General features: G+C 41.8%; 2 protein-coding genes across 7 annotated transcripts; both read right to left on the bottom strand.

Moving 5' to 3' along the window:
• Positions 1–3,879: 3,879 nt before the first annotated feature.
• LOC133905194 (acyl-CoA-binding domain-containing protein 6-like) lies at positions 3,880–8,770 on the bottom strand. 6 transcript variants are annotated; one of them, XM_062346925.1, is made up of 16 exons: positions 8,689–8,705; positions 8,484–8,651; positions 7,982–8,191; positions 7,797–7,874; positions 7,460–7,570; positions 7,294–7,360; positions 7,149–7,210; positions 6,894–7,033; positions 6,437–6,563; positions 6,246–6,360; positions 5,880–6,004; positions 5,505–5,588; positions 5,288–5,434; positions 5,003–5,164; positions 4,764–4,823; positions 3,880–4,228 (listed from the first exon to the last, which is right to left on the bottom strand). In XM_062346925.1, exons 2-16 carry the CDS (start codon positions 8,487–8,489, stop codon positions 4,070–4,072), a joined length of 1,653 nt encoding a protein of 550 aa, XP_062202909.1. In that variant the 5' UTR covers positions 8,490–8,651; positions 8,689–8,705; the 3' UTR covers positions 3,880–4,069. The 6 variants fall into 6 exon arrangements, with proteins under 6 accessions (XP_062202909.1, XP_062202908.1, XP_062202905.1 ...); XM_062346924.1 differs by having other exon boundaries at positions 8,484–8,770; XM_062346921.1 differs by lacking the exons at positions 8,484–8,651; positions 8,689–8,705 and adding an exon at positions 8,327–8,475 and having other exon boundaries at positions 5,003–5,158.
• Positions 8,771–10,397: 1,627 nt separating this feature from the next.
• Positions 10,398–14,251, bottom strand: LOC133905526 (uncharacterized). Its single transcript, XM_062347338.1, has 3 exons — positions 13,991–14,251; positions 11,399–11,526; positions 10,398–11,071 (listed from the first exon to the last, which is right to left on the bottom strand). The coding sequence occupies exons 1-3, from the start codon at positions 14,130–14,132 to the stop codon at positions 10,775–10,777; spliced, it is 567 nt and encodes a 188-aa protein (XP_062203322.1). The 5' UTR covers positions 14,133–14,251; the 3' UTR covers positions 10,398–10,774.
• Between the last annotated feature and the right edge of the window lie 250 nt (positions 14,252–14,501).

Here is a 14,501-nt window from a genome sequence, read left to right as displayed (position 1 = left end):
TTCACTTTCATTTTTTCTCGAAATCGGAATCGAAAACGATAAGGCCGGAAATTGTCAGAAAATGTCAAAAACGAATATGGGCTATCATTTTTCAGTTTAGACAGAAACAATCTCTGGAAAACCGATAATTCGAGATCCCCATGCTCGCAGAACCCTAGCCACATACTCGTAGAACCCTAGCTAGGCGACGCGATAGAGTTACCCTTTCCTGTCATTTGTGTTGCATCGGTCCCGAGCTCTCCCTCTTGTTCTCACCATGTCCCCCTCTTCTCCACTTGGTGCGTGAGATCCCACCCTTCTCCAACTGGTGCTCGTTGGAGGCGATTTCTATGTATGGGGCTTATCCTCTTCACGAGTTGGTAGATCTGGAGCACCCAGTGCCCTCCTCTTGCTCATGTATGTACCTCGTCCTCCTGTCTTTGTTTGTTTCAATTTATCTTGTGCGGATTTACTTAGATCTGTTTGCGTTTGTTTCATTTTTAATCTGCGAGATGCTTTAGTTCTTTGTTTTTGTTTGGTGCTCCCTTGTGCATAAATGAAATTAATGGAAATATAGATTCATTTATGCTAATTTCTGAGCTCTAGGTCATGGTCCATGATGCTTCTGTTATTTCTGAACTGCACATTGATCTATTTGACACCTATGAATGCAAATGTTGATGCTTTCTTTTGTTATTATTTAAGCATAGTTCATGGTCCATGATGTTGTATTGGCAATGGGAGGTGCATCCTTTGGGTGTCACAGTCATGCCATTGTTATACTCATCTTGCATCTGCAACATTTCAAGTAGCACAGTAGCAACACCATCACACCAATCCAACCAAAATAACCAACGTGCTTTCAATTTGTCTATAGAAATGGATCTTACTACTCGCCATCGTCGTCTGTGTCATTCTTCTTGTTGTAATTATTGCCTGGTTGTATGTGAGGTTTAGATGGCAATTGTATGCACATTGTGGTGTTGCAAATGGGCCTATGCTTGAAAGGAACCTTGAAAGGCAGGCTAACATGTGTTTTATCTATGAGTCAAACGATGTGCAGTGTGTGGAGCTATTGAGGATGGGTATGCTTCCTTTTCCCAGTTGTGTGATTTGTTTCGCAATAAGGGTTTGTTGAGGGATAGCATCCATAGCTCAATTGAGAAGCAAGTGACAATGCTCCTTCATGTAGTTGGGCATAACTAAAGGTTTAGATGTGTCAAGATGACCTTTAGAGGTCAATTGAGACCATTAAGTATTTTCAAGGTCTTGTTTACCTATGTGCTGGTATGTTTTTCAAGTTGCCTTCTTACATGTCTTTCAAGTTGCCTTGTTACATGATTTTGCTTCCAGCAAGTTTGTTGCAAAGGATTGATCATATGAGGTTGCGTTTTAGGGTAAACTGCATGACATGCTTAAGCTCACATGAATGAGATTCCTTCAATAGTAGGAAGGTGATGTTTATGGCTTTTCTGCTTGTCAAATTGTAGTTTCATTGATTTGTCATGATCATGTTGTGATACATATGTTTTTTTTTTTTGCAAGGGACCATGGTGTGGAATGCTGTATTTTGAGGTTGAAGACCTGGAGTGTTCCCAGACTGGTCAAGCTACCACGATCAAGTACCTGGGTTCACAAACTGCTGCTATAAGAGGTTTTATCAATTTTAAGACATCTAACATTGAAATAGAACAGAAACCATCACAATCACCAAATAGTAGCATGTGTTCATTCCCATATGTGTTGATCGTGCTTCAGTCCATTATTATTGCATTCCTACTGTACAAGTTAATGTGTAACCTATGGGTCTAACGATACAAGTTAATGTGTAATGTCATTTGGATGATATTATTGTGAGCAAGAGCATGTGAACTCTATTGTCGTAATTCCAAATATAAACAAATATTTCTATCCTTGTTCACCCAAGAATTATGACTCCATCAAGCTCGGCATACTATTGACTCCATCATAACACTGATGCATTCACAGTATAATCGACGGACTAGATCAAACACTAATTGAAGCAAACATGAACATAACAAAGTCCTAAGATGATCACAAGTCATGCAAATTTACTGGCATTGTATCATACTTAATTTTTACATACCCGGCCTGTTTATCTTAGCTATTTAACTGGCATTACATCCTACTTATATTTTACATAACCAGAATCCATCAGTTGGAACCTACTTAGTTTTTACAACTATATATTACCAGAAGTTGTCAGTTGGTGAACAAAATGCGCACAACATGCCATTTTTGCCAAACAAATTCAAAAAGCCTATCCAAAACCATTGCTACTTGCGCACCAGCATTGGCTTCTTCTTGTCATCAGCTTCACTTCTTCTTCAACAACACATCGAACAACAAGGCCATTATTACCCCCAACAAGGCACAACACCAGCATTCATGCCTTCTTCTTATCCTCAACTTCAGCTCACATCCTTCTTTCATACATGAAGCATACATTATTTTCCATGGCTTGTGTCCTCATACCCTCGTCCTTCTCCCTCAGCTTTGCTTCCATTTCTTCAATTGCTTTGTTCCTCAGCGCTATGATGATGTGGAGGTCTCTAGCTGCTCTGTCTTCAGCCTTCTTGAACTTGTCAATGATGTCCCATAGGTTGCCGATGGTCCTATGCACCCTTTCATCCTATGCCTCATCCAACCATTGAAGAAAGTGGCACTGATTTTCATCTTCCTTGAGAAAACAACAACAATCATATGGTCGAACTACTAATGGGACAAATTGCGCAACTAATGACCAAATTCTACATGCTTTACCTAAAGAGGGCAACCCAGGAATTGGTGGCCGGTATGCTTCCCTTCCCAGCCCACCTTCCTTTGTGGGTGCATTCCATGGCGACCCCTCAGTCTTGTGAATCAATCCAATCTGCCCCAATCCGATTCTTCCAAAGCCACGGGAAGCCCATTCACGAAATCCGGCTACACAACAACAAGAAAAAACCCTAAGCCCTAATTTCAACGTCTCCACCCCGATTCCTCAAATCCACTTCTATTTCCACAATTCCCGAGTTGATTCATCCAACCCTATGCCATGAATTGATCTTAATCTTAGGGTGCCGAGGCAACTCACCGGTGTCATCAGTGAGCTCTTCGCGCTGGTCTCCTCCGAGCTCATGGACCTTCGACGACAACATTTGGTCTCCTCCGAGCTCACAGATCTACCTTACCCACCGCTGACAGGATCGGAGCTTGCGGTTCTTCCCTGCCCACCGCTACCCTCCTTCGTGGTCACGGATTTCCTTGTACCGGTTCCCTTCCTCTTCACGATATGCTTACCCGCCATCTCTCCGACGGCCGTCAAGCGACGAGTGCAGAACGAGGAGTGGGGAGGAGAACAAGCCATCAGTGCGAGCGATAAGGAGTGGACACGTGCGACACTAGGGTTACATACACTTGGGTGCCGTTTGGATTGAGGTGGAAAAGGGATTGCGAAAGGATATGATAAGTGAAGTTCAATCTCAGCCATTCATCTTTCTTACATTTTCCACCCTAACATTTCATTCATTTTCCTTTCCTTATCCTATCCCTCTTTTCCCAAATGCCAAACCACTTGGGTTAAATGACCATTTTGGACCGGTACACTCAACAATTCACCGGGCTCAGTACCGGCCCAACACAAAGTTATTTGCACAACCCAATGCATGTCCAACAACCAAACAGAAACTTCACAAGCCTGCCTGGGCTGTGCAAGCAAACAAAACACTGAGCAATTGCATTGCACAAGCCAGGTTTGGGCCAGCCTGGCTAGACCTAGCCCAAGCAACTAAACAGCACCTATACCGTCTTGTTTGCAAGGAAGAAAACAAATCATTTCTGATGATTGGTGCCATGATCACTGATCAGACCAGAAACAAATTCTGTAGACACATGAGATTCCTTTTACTTCTTAAAGCTCTTTGCACAGTTCTTTGGTCCTGTTCTTTCCATATAAAAATAGCTGTACGTGTTCTGAACTGTCATCCAAGAATTTACATTGGATCACTTAAAATGTTTTAGAATAGACCAAAAAAGTAACGAATGCAACTATAGAAATGTCCTCTTTTCAATACTCCAACATGAGGAGCTATCCATTCCATCTCCAGAAGCCCCCAACACGGGGCGGCTGGTTGCTAGTTGAAGCTGCTTCTTCGGATTGGGAGTCCATTTCACGGTGAAGTGACTCAAACTCATATTCTAGGGCATTCATCTTCTGTAGCCGTTGTTGAAGTTCTGAAATTTCATCCTGTACATTTGGCAAAGGGAGAACATTTTATCATTATTTCAATCCCAAGGGTAATCCAATACGATGAGGTACATGAATAAACTACAACTTCTTTTCAGTCGTTAAAGGGGTACCCACTCTTAACAGATACCACACAACAAGACCAAGCGTTTGCGATAGATCAAATTGTGAAAGTTACTTTCATTACTTTGCTTGAATAACAAGGTTTTTTTTTGCATAAAAAAAACCCTAGTTAGATAAGCTAGGTGGCTAGGAGCGCATTCTAATTGGTTATCAACGATCAATAATTGGAATTGCTTGATTTCGATTACTGATAAGTTGGATTTATTTTCCCCATTTGGAAAACGTACCCTTTTCCATATTTTCAGAAAATAATGTGCGTTCAGGGAAAATAAATGCCAAACTAACCTTAAGTTGTCTAGAACCATTTTTCATAGCATGGCATAAGGAGTCAATGTCAAGCACAATTCTAATCTGACCAATTCTCAAGTGCTAGAGCATGATCTCAGACCCTTCCCAAAAAGTTTTTGCCTACCTCGAGTTTGGAAGCCCTTGCTCCTTCAGCATGAAGTTGATCTTGGACTGAGTCCAGTTCCTGCATAACAGACAGCAGAGCACTGAAATTAATCTTGATCTCCAAGAGACGAAAATAAAGTTTCTTCTTCAGAAAGTAAAACAGCATCATAGCGAAGACAGTTTCTACATTGATGGTAGCACTACAAGGAAAAAGTATTGATATTTTCTGAGCAATTTGGTAAACGTGATATAGCTTGCCTTAGCAAGTTCCACATTTCTGTTCTCCACGTCAGCTAGTTCCTGCTTCAGGTGAAGCCTCTGCAAACGCTCTTGGTTAAGTCTGTCTTCTACCTGGTTCCTCTCACCCTTAACTGCTTGCACCAAAGTTTTGCTGATATCTGCCTTATTGCTACCCTGAGGCTGAAAGTGACAGATAAAGCATAGGCTGTGAATGAACAGACCATGGAAATCATCCAGAAATTGTGCTCGTGCCTCACGAAATTATCAAGAGGAGAAAATCCAAATTAATGTATCAAAAGTTACCTTTTCATCTTGAAGCTCTTCGATTTCAAATATGACATTCTTGCTAGAAGTAGCTGCCACAGATATGGGGGCAATGCGATTTGTCTCAAGTTCACTTATTTGTTGAGATGGGACACTTGGCCTGAGACTTGGCTTGAGTGCATAAACCTAAACAAAAAGAATTACTCAGCTAAATTTAAGGATATATGAACTGCTGAGTGCTCACAGAGAAGCATGCCTCATTGCTATAACGTCCACTGTATCCCCCAAATGACACCAGAAAATCTTCTCCATTGATCGTTTGCAGTACTAAACTTGAGCCCTGCAGTAAAGAACCCTCTGAACATCAGTAATAGCTTAAGTCCGTAACAACAAAGTAGTGTAATTAATCAAATATTATAACTATGGTTGTTTATTAGACTATATGAACTTCACTGTTATGATATCCTTAATTCATATTTTATTACTTTGGTGAACTTGATTGAAATAAGCAATTGAACTTTGCGACCCAAAGGAAGTTTTTTCCCCCTCAATCCAAGATACTAAAGAATGTCTAAGTGGAGTAGTATGCAGTTAGTACATCCTGTCATGTAAAATGAAATCTCTTTTATACCTTACAAGGACAAAATAACAGCATAAATGAGTTCACCTCACTTGTCGGGGGTGCACGGCCTTCAAGACTAGTAACAACTGACCAGACATATGTAGACATGTTAAGTACAAGAGTATCTGAGACACCTGCAGTGGATTAGGTGCATGTGAGCAGGAGCTATTTTATGATCTTTTTTAGAAACCGAAGTGATATAACTCAAAGATCAGGCCCCAAATGAAAGGAAAATATATGATTGGCACACAGTAGATGAGTAGGAAAATATATTCAATGGGACATGTCTAAACCATGGAAAATGGACAATACAAAAAAGGCACACTCGTGTCATAAATCATAATGCAATATAAATGTCATATATTTCAACCTTACCTTTCTTATTATTGCCACCCGCAGTAATAAACCAGTATTCTCCAATAGTTACGCCTGCATGCCCTGCTCTTGGTTCTGGAGTAATACCTTGCTGCTCTGGTTTTGACCATTCCATCTGTAACATCCAAGTGATTGATTTAGACTTCCAAAAGGAGTAAATACCAGCTTTAGAGAAAAGAATCAAGTCTCACCGTCTGCATGTCAAGGAGATGTAGGTCATTGAAACATGTAGAATGAGACCCCCCGCCAAATATCAAAAGATACCTCTCTGCATAGCAAGCAGCAGCATGCTCTGACCTTGGAGAAGGGGGAGTGCCTCTGGAGAGCAACGACATAATTTTAAAACAGTCAGATATCAATCCTGCACCTCAAAGCAGAGCAAGTTAATGCAATTTACCTCATGTTTCGTTTCATGCCCTAAACCAAATGTAATTACCAACTGCAAGTGAATTATGCAGTAGCATCCTCACATCAGTTCTATTTTCGGTCTCCACGGTTATATAAAAGAAAACAAGTTCAACATGAACAAAAAGGCCGAGAAGTGAGAATACCCATCTAATAGGGATCATAAAAATCCAATCCCTTTTACCAAAACAATTGCTAGTGTCACTTAACCAACTGAAAGCAAACTTTCTTCATAGAACTTACGTGGTCTCAAATTCATCCCATGTCATGGTCTCTAGATCAAGTATGTGCAGGTCATTCAGAAGAGATCTCCCATAACCTTCACCACCAAACACAACTAAAGTATCTCCAACAAGAGTCACTGATTGACCACCACGTGATCTCTAAAGGAAATAGAAAAGCGTCACCATGGATTTACAAACAGATAAAGCAAGCTTCAGGTAATATGTGTAAAAACTTTAGAAGCTTTCTGACAATAAAAAGACAAAGCAATCATACCGGTGACCTTCCATAAGTACGTAAGGTTGACCAAGTGCAGGTTTGTGGATCAAACACTTTAACTGGCATAAATAAAGTGCATAAAAAACGGAACTAAGGCACTGAGAAATGAATAGAAAAAAAATGAGAGAAATATTAGCCTAACCAATGAGACTTTCTGTAGGTTCCCTGGTATGTCCTGCAAGACATAGGATCTTATTTCCCCATGGAATCTGCAAGATATTAAAGCGTTATAAGGTAACCATTTTTTTTTTGAGGTGGGGGGAGGTTGATTTCACATGACTTGTGTGTAAAGAGTGTGTGGTGATTACCAGTGAATGACCAGCACAAGCAGCAACTGAAACTGTTTCAGCTGATTCTGAAGGTCCTGATTGTGATTTAGCTTCCAGCTTTGACCAAAACAAACTTTTGAAATCCAGAACCTTTGATCAAAGAAGGATTCCAATGTTAATATACATGCTGTTGTCAGTAAGATTGAAACCGATGCACTTAAAAACAATTAGTTGCCAGCTCAAGCAACTGCTTAAGGAGTTCTAGATCTCAATTCAAGGTGGCAGTGAGGATTCCTATAGGTGAATGCAATTACCATCAATACAACAGTTGAAGTCACAAACTATTGAAAAACTTGATGACTCAATTCCAATTTACCTGAATGTCACCAAGATAACGGCCATTGTGATTTCCACCAAATACATACATCTTCTGCTGAACAACAGCAGCTCCATGCTGAAAAATCATAACCATGGACAGCACATCAGAATCAATCAACAAGGAAAAACAGGCCACAAGAAAAGAAAGGTGAAATTAGGCGGTCAACAAAAATTGAAACGGACCTTATAGCGGGGTTTCGGAAGCTGCCCAGACACGGAAAGCCATGACCACTGATCATAGGTACTTATGGAGCAGAGACCTTCCATGCTGACTTCCTTGTCCTGAATATCAACCATCTTCCCGTTCTCCACCACGACGACTTTAGACTCCTCAGAGGCCATGCCATTGGAGTTGGAGCTAGCTGATCCAATGGGCATTGGTCCTTCTACAGTCTGACAAGATTAAACAAAAAAAAAATCAGAGATTCTATCACATTACATTACAAAGCGGCCATTATCACATATCGAAATGGTCCTAGTAGTCAGCATATCGCAGTAAGATGTGCAGCACGCAACGTCGCAGCATACACTGCAGAACCGATCAACAAGCGACAACAAACTCCGGCGCCAAGAGAGCAAGACGCATCTGGCTATGCACTCCGCTCCACAGATGATCTGCGCAGCCATACAAGCAAAGCTTCTTCGAGTTTGATCTCGGCGATCAACACGGGCATTAGGGACTCACCGCCATCTCGCCGCCCGCCGCGCCGCCCGGAACACGCCGAGATCGGGAGGTCTCGGCAGCCGAGGATCCCGAAGTCGGGATGAAGGCGGGGATGGCGAGAGGGTGGTTTCTAGAAGGTTCTGGATCCGGAGGAGCCCAAGGAAGGACAGGGGCGGAGGATTCTAGAAGGCTCGAGATCTGGTGGTGGGGCGGAGGATTCTAGAAGGCTCGAGATCTGGTGGTGGGGCGGAAGCGCTCGGTCCGCGACTGCGCTCCGGCGACCCGCGAAATAGGAGCAGACTTTCGAGCGGCGTGCATCGCGATTCGTGCAAATGCATTTTTAGACGGATGCTACTTATCAACAGCATGTTTTCTGCTTATTTTTTAAGCGCATCCAACGGCTCACCGTCTTGGACCTCCGCTGGCTACCCGTCCTTGCCACGCTCGCTCCCCCCCCCCCCCCCCCACCGTCTTCAACCTCTGCCTACCTAGGGGTGGAAATGGATGCAGAAAATCCGAATTATCCGATTCCGTATCTGTTAAAATACGAATATGGATACTAAAATGGATATATTCGAGATTCGGATTCAAATGTGGATATCCGAATTATCCGATTCCGTATCTGTTAAAATACGAATATGGATACTAAAATGGATATATTCGAATTTGTTTTCGAGATTCGGATTCAAATGTGGATATCCGAATTCGAGATATATCCGATTCGTATCCGTATCCGTCAACCAGGGAACCAAATTTTACTAAAGTTTTAGAAATTTCAGATATGAACCAAATTCCAACCCAATCAAATTGGAACAAATTTCAGTCAAATTTTATCAAATTTCAGTTAAATTTGATCAAAAATTTAAATTTCCAACATGAATTTTGAACAAAATTTCTAAAATTCTGGCCCAATCAAATTAGAACAAATTTCAGTCGAATTTCATCAAATTTCAGTCAATTTTTTTCAAAAATTTAAATTTTTGAGCTGAATTTCAAAGATCGAGTAGATATCCGAATGCGGATTCATATTCGAACTATCCGATTCGTATTTGTATTCGAGATTATCTGGATCCGTATTCGCATTCGGATTAAAATGTGATAAATCGTACTATCCGAATTCGATTTCATACGTATTCGATCCGTTTTCATCCCTATGCCTACCCATCCTTGCCTCCGCGCTCACTCCCCCACCTCCCACCTTCCTCCACTCGTCTCCAGCCGGTGCCCTCGCCACCTTATCCCCTCGATTAGGCCTCTGCAAATGCTATAATTCCGTCGACGTCAATTTCGAAATCCAAACTAAATACGATGAAGCAAGTTTAACAAAGACATAAAATATAGCAATAAACCAGTATTATTGTTTAAAAAATTGTTTTTGTATTTAATATAATTATATTACTTCTTTCGATCAGAAATATAAGTCGTTTAGGACATCAACACTATCTATATGGTGAAACTTTGACCATCAATTTTTATAAAAATATATTATATTAAATAGAAAGAGTTATATATTACAAAATTATTTTTTATGATGAATCTAATAGTATCAACCTTATGTTGTAAATCTATGTAGATTTTTAACTATCTATCAAAACTAAAAATGTTTGATTTAGGATAAATCTAAAACAACTTATAAATGTGATCGGAGGAAGTATTCTAAAACGGCAGCTTATGCTGTTGATCAGTTATCCTGGCAGAATGAACTGGTGAATAGACCCAACGCCTCAATTTGCACCTTTTCTTTTTGTTTTTAAGATTGCCTTGCTCCATGAATCTGATTTGATCCACAAGCATAGCTGCACAGAAAGCTAAAGAACCAGAGAGCTTTGTCAGCTTTTGACTTTTGATACTGTTCTTCAGCACACAGTTTATGATGTTCACAAGACCAAGTATCGATCAGTGTCCATATCCACCATAAGGATGTAAAGTCCGTCAGACAAAAAGGCAGACTGTCATTTTTATTCAGGTAAGAAAACATCGCATATTTCAAATTTGGGATAATTGTTTGTATGCCATTGCAATTTTGAACAATCCCTTATTTCCACTGTCAGTGACACAGGTGGGTCCTACATGTCATTGGCACATCAATGGCAAATAAGGGATCAAACTTTTTTGTAGTGGCAAATAAGGAATTGCCCCTTCAAATTTCCATCATCTCGTTTCAACAGCAGCAGCAGAAACAACAACAAAGAAACCGACCAAAGACTGCAAAACTTGTCTTTCCGCGTAGTTACTCTACTTCTCTACGTGATGAAATTGGAAACGTTCATGAAGCTTAGTGTTAGCCCGCAAGATCACTCAGAATCTCAGTATTACTCTTTCTTTTGGACGTCTCCGTCGTGAGGAAGGTCTCCGTCCTGAGGAAGTGAGACGAACTGCACGATGTTTTGGACAACAGAGGCTTCGACACTGAACTTCGATGAGATGTCGTCCACGCTCATCGGGCCACGGTGGCTACTGGATTTTCCTTGGTACAGTTGAATGATCTCCTGAATGTGCTCAACATTCAGGGCTCCTTGAGGTAGCTGCCTGTTCCCACTATGCCCAGGTTCAGATTTTGATGTTCTGACCTTTGGGAGAGGCCTGTCATACCGCTGCACAATGGAAGCCTGCAACATTGCAACTCTGTTAGGAATTTTCCCTTGCTGTGGGCGTTGTGTAAGTTCCAACTAACTACTATAATTCATTCGAGCGTGGTATTGTTCAATTCAACATTTGTTTAGGCCAAGTTAATCTGTTGACTTTATCTAAAAAAGCATAATTGGTTGCCATCTTTTTCCCATATAATGGTTGCCAAGAAGAGCACATATTTGCAATATCAATATTTTAAGAGGAAATAAGAGAACTTTCGTGAATCAGACAGATAATTAATGCAAGCATTCTTTCCTCCCACATTTTATTGCCCTGGGAGAACGTTTTGGAATTAGTACACTTACTTCACCCATTTCTGGTTTTCCTCCAGGCTTAGTAGTGATTCTCCCAACCATGTGCTTAAGCATTTTGTCATAACTTGGATCACGTTTCTCAAGTACACCATGAGCATCTTTTGTTGGCGTTGTGACATCTGCATTACACTTCAAAAAATTACAGACTGGTAAAAGAACAAGAAAAAACATGACCACGGCACTTGGAATCATGTCATGCTATGTACGGAAACTCTAGGTTCTAGACAAGCAAGAAATTTGCTTTTAGAACAAACTGAAAAATAATTTCTGGCATAAGAAGGTAAGCCTTATCCAAACAAGACCCAAATGGGTTTAGTTAAAAATTCATACCCAATCATCCACACACATTTTTTTAGTGCTGTAGATTTTGATTTTGAAAATCCAATTGACTTCATTCTTCAAAGCAACAACATAGACTGAAAACGGGCGGATCTAACACTATCTCAAATTTTACGTTCTTGACCACTAGCAAGTTTGGCATCAGAGGTCATGTACATGAACACTACACGGTGTTTAATACCTACTATCATACTACTTGTTCAAATCAGATTAAATATTCAGGAGTGCCAATCAGATAGATGTCGATCTTGTCTACTCTGAATTCCTTAGTGTTCCTTTAGCTTCCTTTCTTTGATGTCACATTGACACCAGCATCCATAATTAGCAGGATTCAGAACTGAATTGAATGAAATAATGTCAACACTTGTGTCATGTTCGTGGGGAAGTGACCAGATTCGATAGGTGTGGGAGGTCTCCGGCCGATCCTTGGCCGGTTTCCTGCCCGTGGTGGAAGGTAGGACGCCTGGGGCGTCGGTTGTAGCAGCAAGGGGATGAGGAACAGAGGTAACAGCAGGGAGATGAGAACTAGAGAACAGGGATGAGAAACTAGATTGATTTATTTCCTGATTCCCTGAAGGAGGTGCGGCTGCTCTTTACCAGAACTTGGCTGACCCTAAACAGATTAGGACTCAAGTCCTAAACAGACTCCATCTCGAGTCCTCCCTGATTACAACTTATCTCTTTCCATCTACTGACTCTACTTCTCCTAGCCGAGTTCAATTCTGCTACCTATCCTAACCGAATCCAACTTGCCTACTTCTCCTAATCCAACTCTTCTAACATATTTCTACTGATCTGACCTTCCAAACTAATTTATCTCTTCCCTAAAACCGAGACTAACACATCTCTTTAATCAGCCAGCACTATTTCCTTCCTTGTTGGTGCTCTCCTTTCTTTCCTAATACTGCACATAACACTTGTATCGCAGGGTACAACACACATCACTGTTGTGTTGGAGAAGACAGGCTCACCTTTACTATAGGTACGGATATGACACCTTGTAAATTGTAATATAGCGTGTAGTGAACCCTAGAAGATCAAATAAGAAAGGATTTACACATTTGTGGGGCTTTAGTACCAGAGTTTGGAGTTAGTAAACCCTACCTGACCCAAGGTTTTAAAACAAATTATAGTTCATGGAGAGCTGCAGTGTCCTTTCCAGAGGAATGTGTAGTGCTGGGGAACGGCTCACCTTTCCAAACTAGCATTTGATATGTAGGATTCACACCCTACCAAATCAAACAATTAATCCTTGAAAGGTTTTTGTGCATTTGTGGGTGGTAAACCCTACCTGAACCCAATATTTTAAAACCGGTCCAGATCACGGTTCACAGAGAGCTCTTTACAGAGCAATATTTTACTAACGTGGAAGCTGGCTAGAAGAGTGAGTGATTAACAATGAAAGCCACCAAGCACGGCAACTTATCAAATTCTTTAATCAATAAGGTGATAAATAAACAGGTGCAACGATTTCTGACGGAACATGACAATGGACCTTCATCCCTGTCGCACCCAGCTCAAAACAAGCAGGAGTTGACCAGAAACTATGCTATTTTCAGTAAACATCCCACACAACAAGTTATCAAACTTTTACGGTCTTCTTAAACAAATGTGTTGTGATGAGTCATTGGAAAAGTTCAATATTCAAACAAGCTATAACTGGGTGGATTCGGCTGTTGACAACTCAACATAAGGGTTATACAAGGTAGCCCTTTTCTTGCTGTAATCATCAGCATATCCTACTCCCATCTGATTATAGACCTTAACCCCAGGACCATAACATGCCTTAAAGGGTCCAGAATCAAGAACTACTTCCAAGTCCTAACAGATCCCAATTTAGTGTGAGCCGAAAACCAAATCATCCCACTCTGTGTCCTTAATTTATTGCTAGCATGTTACCTTAAATCAAACTACACCGTCAAGACTAAAGGACCTAAGGAAATGCAGGCACCAATTATCCAGAGCAAAGCTACAAACCCAGAGCTGTGCCCGCATAGAAAGGTATGGACAAATGATCAAGAATCTAGGCAAAATCGAAGCAACAGTAGCAAGCGCTAGCCACGCGATCTGACGACACGGAGAGCGAGCTAAACGAGAGTGCCGAGAGGTCAGAGCCGACGGGGGTTCGAGCCCCGTCCCGCACCCCAGGTCTCCAACGAAGACCGCGCCATGGGGAAGCGCCGTTAACGAGAGAGAGAGAGAGAGAGAGAGAGAGAGAGAGAGAGAAGCGGCAGCAGGCCTTACCGTCACCGGAGGGCGCGCCGAGACGGTCCTGCGCGGCCGCCGGCGATGCCCGCGGCGGCGGAGGCGGGGGAGGGGGCTTCACCGGGGGCGCGGGAGGAGGGCGCCTCACGCGCCCCGAGGCGCGGCGCAGAGCCTGGCCCATGCGCCTTCGGGGCTCTGACCGTCGGCGCCGGCGGGAGGGAGAGAGGGAGGAGCCGCGTGTGCGAGCGTCAGCGGTTTTGGGCGCAACGTGTTGGGTTTTCGGCCTTTGAGGGAGGTCATTTGCGTGGTAACTGCACACATGTTTAATATAAGTAGAATTAATTTATAATATAGTAATTTAAAAAAGTAAAAAAATATAGTATAATAAAAAGAGATTTATATACACAATTATTGAATCTAGGTGGTCGTGTGATGCGGAGATGGATAATGTTAAGAAAATGATCATCATCATCAATCGAAGTGGTCGGTGTTAATGAGGTGGGTGCAAGCCAATGAGTGGAGGTAGATGACGTCCATCTGCAGAAGCGAT

The sequence above is a fragment of the Phragmites australis genome, chromosome 22, assembly GCF_958298935.1.
Source record: "Phragmites australis chromosome 22, lpPhrAust1.1, whole genome shotgun sequence".
Classification (NCBI taxonomy): Eukaryota; Viridiplantae; Streptophyta; class Magnoliopsida; order Poales; family Poaceae; genus Phragmites; species Phragmites australis.
Note: the sequence above shows the minus strand (reverse complement) of the source record. Positions and strands in the feature narration are given on the sequence as shown.

Coding starts and splice junctions, on each gene's coding strand:
- LOC133905194 (XM_062346920.1), bottom strand. CDS start 8,425: ATGGCTGCGCAGATCATCTGTGGAGCGGAGTGCATAGCCAGATGCGTC. Junction 7,571..7,796: donor GTTATCTTGGTGACATTCAG/GTAAATTGGAAT, acceptor CTTTGATCAAAG/GTTCTGGATTTCAAAAGTTT. Junction 6,005..6,245: donor GGGTGGCAATAATAAGAAAG/GTAAGGTTGAAA, acceptor AATCCACTGCAG/GTGTCTCAGATACTCTTGTA.
- LOC133905526 (XM_062347338.1), bottom strand. CDS start 14,132: ATGGGCCAGGCTCTGCGCCGCGCCTCGGGGCGCGTGAGGCGCCCTCCT. Junction 11,527..13,990: donor CGGCGCGCCCTCCGGTGACG/GTAAGGCCTGCT, acceptor AGTGTAATGCAG/ATGTCACAACGCCAACAAAA. Junction 11,072..11,398: donor GAAAACCAGAAATGGGTGAA/GTAAGTGTACTA, acceptor GCAATGTTGCAG/GCTTCCATTGTGCAGCGGTA.